Here is a 13,092-nt window from a genome sequence, read left to right on the forward strand (position 1 = left end):
TTTTGGTTTGAACACAATTTCTAAATTCCCAAATGGTATTCTTCATTCACTCTCTCTAAACCTTATTTGAAAGAGTTTGAAAATGTCCAAAAGCACAGAGTTTTGAGTTCTCTGAAGCCAAGCCACAAAGACAACACATGCTCTGATTTATTTAGATGTGATCACTTCCCATTGAAATTGTTGCTATGGAAACTGTTATCGAGTACATGCGTAAAGTTTTTTTTAAAATTCGGATACTTACTAAGATCACATGGGAAGCATATAAAAAATAGGGAAAAGTACCAGGATACCCCCAGAAGTTCCAATTTTACCAAACTACCCCTATCTCCCAAAAAATACACTTTATAAAGTAATTATACACTCAAATCTACAAGCCCTATTTACCAAAATACCCTTAAACCTCATAGAATCTTTCTTTTCTTTCTTGTTCATCATCAATCGTCTTTATCAGGTCAGTATTGTGTGTGTGTGTGTGTGTGTGTGTGTGTGTGTGTGTGTGTGTGTGTGTGTGTGTGTGTGTGTGTGTGTGTGTGTGTGTGTGTGTGTGTGTGTGTGTGTGTGTGTGTTATATGTGGACATTTCTCTATTATTAGGTTTGCTCTTTCTTCTTTTATTATTCAATCCCCTTTTCCTACTAATTTCTCTTTTTCTTGTATCCTTCAAAGAATTCTTCTTCTTCTTCTTCTTCTTCTTCTTCTTCAGAGAAAATCCCTTCTTTCAACCTCACAATGCATTACTTGGCCTTCATTGATTGATCCTAAGTTGCAACATGCTTTGAGAATGCTTATAAATGTAACAATATCAGGGAAGATACCATCAGATTGCATCTTTTCAATGCATTCAACTGCTTCTTTAGATTTTCCATTCTCAACATACCCAACAATCAATGAAGTCCAGGTGATTGTATCTCTAACATGTAATTTATCGAAAACCTGTCTAACTCTCTCGATTGAGCCACATTTTGCATAAGTATCAACCAAAGCGGTAGCCAATGAGATATCACTATGTAGGAAACCTCTTGAATCACATTCTACATGTACATGAAGACTTGTTCTCATGTCTCTTAACCTTATACAAGCCTTGAGCAAAGCAACAAAAGTATGTTCATTTGGATGTGAAGAAGAAACATCAACGTTTCTCATCGTTTTGTATAGATCCAATGCTTTCTGTGGTTGACCACAATTGTTGTAACCTGATAGCATGAAATTCCATGAAAGCTTATTGTAAACAGATATACGATAGAACTGATAGAGAGCATCGAGCACCAACATACCATATTCCTCTCGAAATAGGGGAACCACACTCATCGATAAATGCTAGAGTTGATCATCATCCATACCATCGCTTTATATATAATTTAGAGCACATCCTCTTTGATCACACATTATATTACACATCTTGCACCAAACTACAAAACCATCTTCTTCTCGAAATAGGAAACCACCCTCATGTATACATGCTAGAGCCCATCCTTTTGTCTACAATTTGCATTATTATTGCATTGTGGCTAACTTCACATTCTGTTTGTTCTGAGAAAAGGTGTTGACGCACAAGTGAGAAGACTCATTGACTATACATATTTTCCCTTAAACAAATGTCAGTTGAGTTAGAGTATAACACCTCATTAGAGATGATTAGACCATAGTTGAGTTTTCTTTCCATGTATTTTTTATAAGATTCATTATCTATGTACACATTCCTCTCATAGTCACAATGTGCACTCTTGACTGCAACTTTTATCTTATGTGTAACATGAATTGAGCCTTAGACCTACACTCTAATAATATGTTCCAATGCTTTAACATTTTAACCACACTCTCTAAGTCGGATAATTAGGGAGTATGGTGATGGGATGTAGATGGCTAGGGATTGATAATCAAAATAGTATTGTGGTACACATTTTTCCAAGTTATGTAATTGGGGGATATTTGAACGATGATGTTGATAGAAATGCTAAATGTATGCTATTGGGTGATCAGGGCAAGAGGTCCTCATTAACAGGGGTGAAAACATGTCCTAGACATTTCTCTTTAGACCTCTTCAATGATCGCTCATTTCCATAGGAAGGTGGTGTAAGGTACTTCTTTCAAAGGATACTTGATAGAATAATCTCTATAATTGGGGGATTTTGGGATTGAGTGTAGTAACCACTTTTTTATGATGATACCATTAAGAAATCAAGAAGAGGAGATGGTGACTAAAGGGGTGTTTCTATGATGATGAATTTGGTGATGGGTATTTATAATATAAAGAAGATGAATAGGTGACACACTTTTCAAGCTTTTAAAATAATGGGCAAGGGATACCTTATTCAAACATGAGCCATGTGAACATGTGAATGCTATTTTTCTATATCCTCATTCTACATCTCTCTAAAGATAATACACGTTTCTCTCTCAAGCTTTATCCCCTCCTCCCAATCCCCCATCATCTAATGTAAATCATATTATGACCCCTCATACATCTTAACCACACTTTTAATAGTCTTTAACAACACTGGTTGTAGGTAATTATGGGATGTTTTTCGAACCCCTTTTTTTATAGGACAAGGTGTCCTCATTCATGGACAAGTATGTAAACGTGAACATGTTTTAATCCTCATGCTAACTTCTTCCTCTAAACTATTGTGGATAACTTTTGTTACTACATCTAGATTTTACCTCCGTGCATAAAATTTTAACCAATATTATGGTCAACGTTGCAGGTTTATAAGTATTTATGCACATAAATTATGCATGGTGATGAAAGGGAGAGGAGAGGAAAACATGATGACAATATATTGCATGAGACCCTCGCTTAAGCATGGGACATGTGAGGTCTCTTCTTGTTATTTTCTCTCTCTCCCTCCCTCTCTCTCTCAATATCATTGTGCATTATTTTTTGAAATCTAAGTAGTTTGATTTATTTCTTTATAGGGTCTTCTAGGCACATGTGGGTTTACGTTCAAAACTATGAAAACCATATACAAAAAGACTTGTGGGAGCTCAAGATTCATATGTTTTTGGTGCATGTGAATCAACCCCTAGCATCTCAACAACACCTCTAGTAATGGTGATAAATGAAGGACATTGCTATGCTAAAGAACAAGGGATAACAACTTCTACGAGGGTGTTTGTAGTTTGAGGTTGTTTACATCTATGGCAGTAAAGAATAGCAATTAGTTTTTATGATACCCTCACTTAAGCACGAGGCTTTTGAACATACTATAGAATCGAGATATTTGAATATCTATTACCCAACACTTGTTCTCTTTCAAGAATATCTCACATGCTAGTGTAATTTGAACCAAACAATAGATTATTATAATCAATGCACATTGGGTGGAAAGCTAGTTGAGTGGACCAACATAATATTAACCCTTTTATTTTGCTTACTAATGCGAAGCGGTGTTTTTTGGGGAAAAAGCTATTATATTAACCCTTTCATAAGCTTAAATATGAAAAAAATTGTAAACCACAGCAAGAAAACATGCTTTTCTATATATAGAAACGTGTAAATCTCATAGAGAGTGAGAGGGACAATGTAATTGTAAAACGAAGTATATTGAAGCTTGATCACCATCATCTCCATACCAATTTCTTGTTGATTTCTTTCTCTTTCTACTTCTCTACGTGTGCATCTTTGTCTAGCAAATAGTGAGAGAACATTGTAATGTTAAGATAAATGTATTGAAGTTGTTTCATTGCATTTTTTGGGTGTTATCATCTTCTATTTTCTTCTTCTCAATGTTTGCATCTTTGTCTCTTTTCATTAAACATCCTCATTCCATAGAAATGGTTCGTTAATCCTTTGAGGTTATGTGACAATATCATCATGTGTGATTACTCTCAAGTTAGTTACGTAGCACTTTGTGGCTCCATTAAAAACTTATAAGTGTTATAAGACATAATAGGATCAATTGCAATAGCCTCACAATGTATTGAGGGTCTCAAAGGGTGTGTGGTGTTCTCAAGTAGACGGAGCATGTAGATGGACTACATACAAAGAAGAGGAGACATCACCATATAAAAGGTCAAAACACAAACATGCATTTGGCTAAGATGGGAGTACACTAGCTCAAAGTTCCAAACAAACTTGCATTGTCAATCCATTTCAATAGAAGATTGGGATGAAATAGACTACCGGTGCGATCATCTGGAAAATGGTGTCTAGCCCTCGACATATAAACCTATGGAAATTAGGGGTGACACCTAGAGAAGAGCCCTTTTTTTAAGAAGTTCTACATTATGAGAAGATTGTATGGGATCTGGATGAAGTAAACTGTATAAAGTAACTATGGTTAATCAATTTACATTATCACTAGTGCAACAACTTCAATTGAGTGCATGAACACACAAATCTAGTATATTCTTGCGTACATCCTGCTCATGACACCATCTCCTCTCGTTCGACAATAAATTCCACAAGTCCCAATGCACAATTTGGGACTTGGTTTATCAAAATATTGACAATGAGATTCTACTTCAAGTTTTTGGCCATTAGGAATATTCATTGTAGTTCCCAAACATGATCATTAGGTGCATAATCTAACCAATCAACGAGGTACTATAGTTTGTTGGAGATGATATTGGAGTCTAAAACTACTACAACTTTGACCTTTAGCCTGTCAACAAGTTTAGTTGAAGGTGGAGGTGGAACCATCCACTTCATAATGGAATTAGAAGGTTCCAACAATAAGACATGGAGAGACTCATGCATGAATGATGATCAAAATGAAATGCTACTTCATTGATCTTAGCAAACATCATGAATAGTTCAAGACATTGATTAACTAACTTGTCACGTGGCCTAGTGGTCTTCATATTACCTGACAATTACCACATATGATCCTTGATGTAGAACTTAGGTTTCTATGTGGAATTTAGATGATGACAATATACAACCAACTTTTTTGTGGCCTAAGCATTACACCATGTTAAGAGATTTCGGCCTGATTATCTTGGGGTTGTATTGTAAGATCTTCGGCAACGAGGATTGCAACTTACTTTAGTGGAAGAAGGGGGTGCATCTAGTAAAAGAATGAACTAAATTATTGCAAACAAACTCCCCAAAATGCAAGTCAACCCGATCATCGATTGGTAGTCGATGAAGCAAAGAAAGTGTTGATCCAACATTTGATTTATACACTCAATTTGGATGTCACTCTTCAAAACAGATTTTGGGCAGCTTGTCCAAGTGTTTCCAACATTTTAAGATGAGTTGTTGCCCACAATTGTTAATAATGTGGCAATAATGGGAGACCATGATGGTTGAATACTTCTCTCATAATTAGGTACCCATCCCTTGATAATTGATAATCTCTGTGATTGGAAGGAAATAAGTTATCTTAGCGAATTGATTCACACTATGACGATGACATTACAATCTTCAGAAATATGAGAGATATGTAATGAAATCCAAGTAGATATACCTCCATAGATCATTGGAATTTGGTAATTGTGGGCAACAACTGACCCATATGGACGATGCCAAGGCATCTTAGATCAGCAACATGCATCACAAAAAGGCAGACACGGTAGCGAACAAAAACTCGAGAGCTAAGAAGACCATCAATGCTTGCCAGTTGCTAGCTCTAAAGTCCCTGCCAACTCTCGTTTTCGTCATCGAGATACGTTCCACACGTGACACGGATGGCCCCTTAAAGATCATCAGCTCATTCTTTCGTTCTTTCTTTCTCTTAACGGTCTCTATATACATACATCATACACGTACATAATTTTTTTTTTAAATTCTGTGCTCGAAACTGGAAAGCAAACGTCAGATGTAAACTCGACATTGGGCAGAGCAGGCCGATATGTTTGTGACGGACCGACTGGGTAATGGGCGACTTACGGGAGCCGAGTAGACAAAATATCAAAGCTGAAGCAATGAGGCGTGTGAACACGCCCTTATTCTCTCTCTCTCTCTCTCTCTCTCTCTCTCTAGGGGCCCGGGGGGGAGGATAACGCCATTTCTCTATCTAGACTCTGTCTCCCTCCCCCTGTGTCTGTGTCTGTGTCTGTGTCTGTCTCTCTCTCTCTCTAGGTTTCTCTCGTGACTGATAATGAAGAAGAGTTCTTCCCCTTCCCTGAGCGTCTCCTCTCTTCTTCTTCTTCTTCTTCTTCTTCTTCTGCTCCCACAAATCAATGAATGAAACAAAAAAGGGAAACATTAGACAGACAGCTAAGACAGAGGATAGATAAATAACAGAGACTCTCTCTCTCTCTCTCTCTCTCTCTCTCGCTCTCTCTCTCTCTCTTTGCTTCATTTGAGCTCTGAAAACAGAAAAAAGAAAAACAGAACAGCCATGCCATTATTACAAAAGACCCCAGAACTATCATTCTTATTAGCATTTTATTCATCATTTTCTTAGAATCCGATACGTATACACACACACACACCCTCTTTCTTTTGTTCCCTTTGTTTTCCTTCCTGTTTCTTTGGCTAGATCTAAGGATTATCTTTCCCCCCCCTCTCTCTCTTACTTTCGTAATCTCGTAAATGAACCGGCTTGAATGATATTCGGCAAGCAAAGGATCATAGGAAGACGAAAAGAAGAAGCTTTTGTTTTCGTTGCTATCAATGGATCTATGAAGGCACAGAGAAGAAGGGCAAGTTTTTACCTAGAACACAGAAGATAAAGCTAACAGTGGTGGTTCCACGGAAGCGTGCAGAGTGGAAGAGGAAAAGGAAGAAAGAAAATAAAAAAGTAAAGGTTGCAGAAGGGATTAAGTTCAGGTACTATTCATTGTGTTGTTGATGGTCAATGTTTTTTTACTTCGTATGGTTCCTTTAACCTTAATCAGATAGGATTTAAAAGAAATGGCTCTTTCTAACGTAAACTACATGGGGTTTAGAAACAGATTTAGTTTTTTAACCGTAATTTAAGAAGAATTAGAAGTAAAGGAGGCGTTTGATCTGAATCAAAGAAGATTCAGGAGGTAACAGTCTTTAACCTTAGAGAGGAAATTTGAAAGGTTATTGGGTCATTTAACCTTATTCAAAGAAGATAATGAAGTCCTTTCACCTTAATCAGAAAGAATTTAGGGTATAATGGGTCTTTTTTCTGAACTGAATGATCTTTAACTTCAAATTTGAGGTTAATGAGTATTTAATTGCACGTGGGTGTTCTTTAAATTCAACCCTGGGGACTAGAAGCTGATATTTTAAACCTTAATTCATAATGGCGAGATGTTAATGGGAAATTAACGGTAACCAGAGAAGACTAGAAGCGAATGGTATTTCAACCTTAATGAGAAAGGCAAAGTAGTTACTGGGTATTTAGGTTTAACCTGAGGGGATTTATAAGAGAATGGGTACATAAATGTGTAGATGCTAATGTGTAGGGTAGTTGACTGTAAACAGAGAGGGTAATAAGCTTAAATCCTAACCAAGAAACTACTGGGTATTTAGCCTCAATCAACAGGGATATATAAGAGAATGAGTATTAAATCTTAACCAAGATAATGCTTAGTTGATGTTGGTTGTTTAACTTTGATAAGAGAGGATTTAGAATGTAATGATTCTTTAACCTTAACCAGAGAGGATTTTGAAGCTGACAGAATCTTTGTCTTAATCAGAGAGGATTTAGAACCTATCGATGCTGTAAACTGTAGTCAGAGAGGAATTGTAAAACCCATTGGCTGTTTAATTTTAACCCAAAGAGTGGATTTTGGAAGCTAAAATTGTCTTTGATCTTCTAAATATTGTCTTTCTTTCTTTCTTCTCAACAGAGTTCCAAAAAACCCATGAATGTAAAGGGTACAAAGGAGGGAGGAAATAGCATTTTGAGACGGTGTGGCATAAAATAATAACTGCACAGAGAGAGAGATAAGATCAGGTCCTCCGATAATAATGTCCTTTAAAATTATTATCCAAGATCTGAGAGATGGCCTGGGAAGCTTCTCTCGCCGAAGTTTTGAAATATTTCCAACTCATCACTATCGGTCGAGATCAATGAGCTCTGTATTGGATGAGAATCAAGTGAGAAGAGACAATTATGTAGACATTTCTGAACAAAGTTGTTGGGCAACGATGCCACCCGAGCTTCTTCGTGATGTTATTCAACGTGTAGAAAGAAGTGAGAGCACTTGGCCTTCCCGGAAGAACTTTGTTGCATGTGCTTGTGTTTGTAGAAACTGGAGGAACATCGCTAAAGAGCTCACTAAGAACCCCGAAATCTCGGGACAGATTACCTTTCCCATCTCTCTCAAACAGGTAAAAAACAAGAAAAAAGTAGAGTGCATCCTGAATTTTTTGGATATTTTCCAGAATACCCCTCTGTACTAGTGAAATTTACCCACCAGTAAGTTCTAATTCTTTCACTGGATTCAGCCCTCTGTAGTATCCAGTGGAGAGGGGTAATACCTGTCGGAAATTTGAAATCTTAGGGGTATTGTGGCAACTTTTGAAAACTCAGGAGGCATTCTGGTCAAGTCTCAATTTTTGGAGATTTTTTTTGCATTTTTCGAATGGGTCAAAACTAGGGGAAAACACTTTTAACTTTGATTCATGTGATTATTGAATATTTCTAATTTAGTCTATCTTGTTTCGGCTTCTTATATACATTTGTAGTTTAGCACTAATTTCAATTCATCTCTATGTTTGCAACTACATCACATCTTTCTATGGGTGGAATAACTTGTTCTTGATAGGTTTTCATAATGTACAACTGTTTTGACATAGGCCAGATTGTCAAGAAAACTTAGCCATAGAGTCTCTTTATTATTGTTGATGATGTTCCACAAATTAATATTATTTCTGCATTATGAGATTTCTAGAAATTCAGTCGTTGTGCCCATATTTTTCTTATGTTTTGCCTTTTTCAATATCTAGTTTTGCTATATCAATTTTTTTTTCTTTCTGAGCTCAAATTTTCAAACATATTAGGTAAGCTAATTATTCGTCTATTGAGTTTCATTTTAACACAATGGGTTCACCTATAAAGAAATAAAATTCCATCAACAGTTATAAATCTTGATTTAGCCCAATAGATTAACCTTTAGACCAATAAATAGTTCTTAAAATTGTGTTTGGGTGATCTAGCCAGAAGAGACTCTTTAAGTTATGAAATTGTCTATGTGCTTCAATTATTATTATCTATTTGTCGCAGCCTGGTCCTCGGGATGCAACGGTGCAATGTTATATTAAAAGAGATCGAAGCAGTTCAACATATCTTTTGTACCTAGGACTCAGTGCAAGTAAGATTCTTTAGCATGGTTTCCTTGTTTCTTCCTTACTTAGCTGATAACTAATGCATATGTTACTTAATTGCAATGACGGTGTGTTTAAGAGTTCGTATTTTCTGAATGGTTATTCCAGGACACACTGTTATGTCACATAGATCTTCCTTAATTGCAATGAAAACATGTTAAAGAATCTAAGAAAAACATATTTACATTATTGATGATTGTCTTGAATACTAACCTTAATAAAATAAATTTTTCATTGTTGGATGATTGTCTTAGACATTATCCTTAATAAGAAAAGATCGGATTGTTGGATGATTCTCGTAAACAGTAATCACAATATAAAAAATGCGTGTATTTTTTGTCATCATCTTTGAGAAAAAAATCTTGTCATCACTGGATGATTTTTTTGAGCACTCCTTTTAGTCTAAAAAATTTGTGCATTGTTGGATGATTGACTCAAACATTAATCTTTATACAAAAAAAGTTTACTTTGTTGTATAATCGTCTTAGACATTAATCATAATAAAAGAAAGATTTTGCATTGTTGAACACAACAACGCAAAACCTTAAACATTAATCTGTATACAAAAAAAGTTTACTTTGTTGGATAATCGTCTTAGACATTAATCATAATAAAAGAAAGTTTTTGCGTTGTTGTGTTCAACTATTTTAGAGACTACTAAGACTTGAATATTGTCCATAATCTTAACCCCCCCAAAAATGTGAAAAAATGCTTTTACATGGTTGCATAAAATGCTTTAGCTTTTGTATATATTGTGTTTGATACTTTTTTTTTTTGTTTATATAGCATTGATGGATAATGGGAAGTTTCTTTTGGCTGCTCGGAAGGTGAGGCGTGCGGCCAATGCAGATTATATCATATCTTTGAATTCAGATGATATGTCGAGATGTAGCAATACATATGTTGGCAAGCTGAGGTTGAACCTTCAAACTTTTAAAAGTCTTTGTTGTTTACTCTCCATTTATTCTTCTGAAAGATTCACTAATGTTCTGAAAGAAAAACTCTAAATTAAATATATTGTTGCACTTTGCATGCCAGGCATGTAGGATGTAAAACGAAAACATCAATGCAATACATACCAGAACAGGAAATAGCTTGCATTTTTTTACCTGAAAAAGAATATTTTTGATCAATTACATCCTCCACAAAATCATTTATAGTCCTGGAAAATCTGGGTTACGTTTGGCTTGCATTACATGGCTGTCAAAATTATTGACAGTTTGAAAAGCCCAGCTTCTTCTGCCTTTTTGTCCGCAGAAGTAGCAGACATTACAATACCTTGGGGGATAAAAACAATCTGTTGAAAAGCCAAATTTGTTACACATGAGACCATTTTTATTTTAAAAAATTAGCATATATTCAAATCTGGTGAGATGTGAATCAGAACTTTGATTGGTGATATGTCTCACACATACGAAAAGGACATGTGACAATGTTTGCTAAAAATATTGATTGTAGTGGGATATATCTCCGAACTAATAGCTAGAAAATACAATATAAGTCCGATTGAGAATATCTCAATAATCATCAGTAAATCCAAGGTTTTAGAAGCTTGCTGCTTGAAAGAAAATTCATGTGACATGCCTATTTATTAAAAAAAGATGCGACAGTGTTTGAAATAGGTTCTGATCTCTGTTTTAAACATAAATGATTGCTCAACTATAGTTGAGGTTTTTTTCTTTATAAAAACAAAAATTATTGCTTGCTTATAGATATTGAATTGTGAAATTTCAGGATGTAAAAGAGAAAAATTAAAAATTAGAAATTCTTGAAAGTTTCACTCGTTTAGCTGAAAAAGAGAAATTTTCGGCTGGTTAATCCCTATCTACTATCAGCATTATAACTTACTATAAACCAAGTTTTTCTACAAATTTGAGTAGAGATTGTAATAGAATAACTGATCATTTTGAAGGGTTCGCTTTATCCAGATAAATTATCAGGTCACAAATGTGATTCTGACCTACTTATGTCAGAAATCATTTTGTTTTCTAATTGAAGGAATTTCAGATAAGTATCCTTTATAGCGTTTGCTCACAGTTTTTCAGAGATCACCAAGTATGAAGGGTTTACTTCTGAAAAGCATTTCCCTTCATTAAAACATGACAATAATATTTAAAGATAAAAAAGCAAGAATTAATTAATGGTCTAAAAAATCAATCACTAGTAAATAATGAATATCAAAGAGTTTGTTAGAAGTGTGGCAGCTAGCTAGATTGACTACACAACATGAAAAAACTATGTTATGGTAGTTTTTGAAAAGGTTGTTGTGGATTCTGGAATCCTTCATAGATTTAATTTGTTTTAATACTGTAAAACATAAAACCTGTTCTTTTTAATATAAAATTTTGCTTCTATGTTATATGTTTAGGATTGATTATTAAAAGAAAATGAACATTCAGTGTAACACAATGAAGAATTTGTTGAAGAAAAACTTTCATTTATTATCAAATATAAATTCCCCTTCTCTGGATTGAACTGTGAAAATTTTAGGATATAAAAAAAGATGGTGAAACTATGGTCCCACTGCACTGAGATATGAAAAACATGTGTTGGAAAAGTTTATGAAAAACATATGTTGGCTCTGAAAACCACTGTTGGATCTTTTTCAAAATCTAATTTGTTCCTCGCTTCAACAATCGGTTCTGTTTTTTAAATCATTAATGCTGAAAACATATTAAGAATGTAATTTACTGCTGATCAGACCTGTTCTTTCATGTGTAGATCAAACTTTTTGGGCACAAAATTCACGATATACGATAGCCAACCACCTCACAATCGTGCAATCGCATCAACAAACAAGGCGGGGCGGAGAGTGGGGTCAAAGCAAGTCTCGCCTCGACCTTTTGGTGGTAGCTACAATGTTGCCCACATCGCGTATGAATTGAACGTTCTGGGGACCCGTGGCCCCAGACGAATGCACTGCACAATGCATTCGATCCCTGCTTCTGCACTTGAGCCTGGCGGGATTGCACCCACCCCTGTTGAATTCTCCAGTGCTGCCCTAGCCTGTTCGTTATCGTCCCTTCCAGCTTTCGGATCCAAGTCTTCTGTGTCAGATTTTAGCCTGATTGACCCTGAAGCTCCCAAAAGCTGTCTTTTGACGAAGGAAGGTCCATTGATACTAAAAAACAAAGCTCCAAGGTGGCATGAGCAACTCCAGTGTTGGTGCCTCAACTTCCGTGGGCGTGTAACAGTTGCGTCTGTCAAGAATTTCCAACTAGTTGGTGCCAATGTATCCACCAACGTCAGCAGGGGTGCCACTAATACTGAGCCCGTCCAACCCTCCTCTTCCCAAAGTGACCATGATAAGGTTCTTCTTCAGTTTGGTAAAATCGGGAAAGATATGTTCACAATGGATTATCGTTACCCATTATCGGCTTTTCAAGCATTCGCAATATGTCTTAGTAGCTTTGATACAAAGCTCGCATGTGAGTGAGTGACGACAAGAGAAATAAAGAAGAAATGAAGGAAACAAAAACCAGAGAAATTTGTGTATCTTAACATTTGCTCACAAGGTAAAGTTTTCATTGTCTTCTTAATAGGTACTTGTGTCTGTTGTCGATATATTATACTTGAAGAAAATGTCGATATATAATACTTGAAGAATTGAAAAGATTAGAGGTGATTTGATGGAAAAGGATAATATTGAAACCTCTTGTGTATCACCGAAGGCTACTTATATATATAATATATAATTTATATATTATATATTATATATATGAAAAAGAAAGGTATGTTTAAATGATTAAAGCAAAATGTTTTGAGTGCTTATGTATGTGAGACCATGATTACAGGTAGATTTATTTTTGTTTCAGTTCAATGTCGTAGACAAACAAAGATTATTTTTCTAATGGTTAAGTGGTCATTGCCACATGATTATATTTTGAGGATTGTTCTTTT

General features: G+C 35.5%; 2 protein-coding genes across 2 annotated transcripts; one reads left to right on the forward strand and one right to left on the reverse strand.

Annotated features, from left to right (window-relative positions):
* Positions 1-698: 698 nt before the first annotated feature.
* On the reverse strand, positions 699-1,307 carry LOC147868667 (putative pentatricopeptide repeat-containing protein At3g28640). Its single transcript, XM_087339559.1, has one exon. It carries the CDS (start codon positions 1,305-1,307, stop codon positions 699-701), a length of 609 nt encoding a protein of 202 aa, XP_087195685.1.
* A 5,127-nt stretch (positions 1,308-6,434) lies between these two features.
* Positions 6,435-12,857, forward strand: LOC147868668 (tubby-like F-box protein 3). The gene is made up of 5 exons (XM_087322140.1): positions 6,435-6,717; positions 7,713-8,196; positions 9,092-9,179; positions 9,979-10,108; positions 11,914-12,857. Exons 2-5 carry the CDS (start codon positions 7,834-7,836, stop codon positions 12,626-12,628), a joined length of 1,296 nt encoding a protein of 431 aa, XP_087178266.1. The 5' UTR covers positions 6,435-6,717; positions 7,713-7,833; the 3' UTR covers positions 12,629-12,857.
* The last annotated feature ends 235 nt before the right edge of the window (positions 12,858-13,092 follow it).

This window comes from Azolla caroliniana, unplaced genomic scaffold, assembly GCF_043228905.1.
Source record: "Azolla caroliniana isolate FFs.n. ecotype wild unplaced genomic scaffold, voAzoCaro1.0.p SCAF_1, whole genome shotgun sequence".
Lineage (NCBI taxonomy): Eukaryota > Viridiplantae > Streptophyta > Polypodiopsida > Salviniales > Salviniaceae > Azolla > Azolla caroliniana.

Bases quoted from the DNA above. Each gene is read 5' to 3' on its own strand.
- LOC147868668 (XM_087322140.1), top strand. From the start codon at position 7,834: ATGTCCTTTAAAATTATTATCCAAGATCTGAGAGATGGCCTGGGAAGC. The intron at 8,197-9,091 runs GTAAAAAACAAG...TATTTGTCGCAG, and splicing joins TTCCCATCTCTCTCAAACAG to CCTGGTCCTCGGGATGCAAC. The intron at 10,109-11,913 runs GTTGAACCTTCA...TTTCATGTGTAG, and splicing joins ACATATGTTGGCAAGCTGAG to ATCAAACTTTTTGGGCACAA.
- LOC147868667 (XM_087339559.1), bottom strand. From the start codon at position 1,307: ATGAGTGTGGTTCCCCTATTTCGAGAGGAATATGGTATGTTGGTGCTC.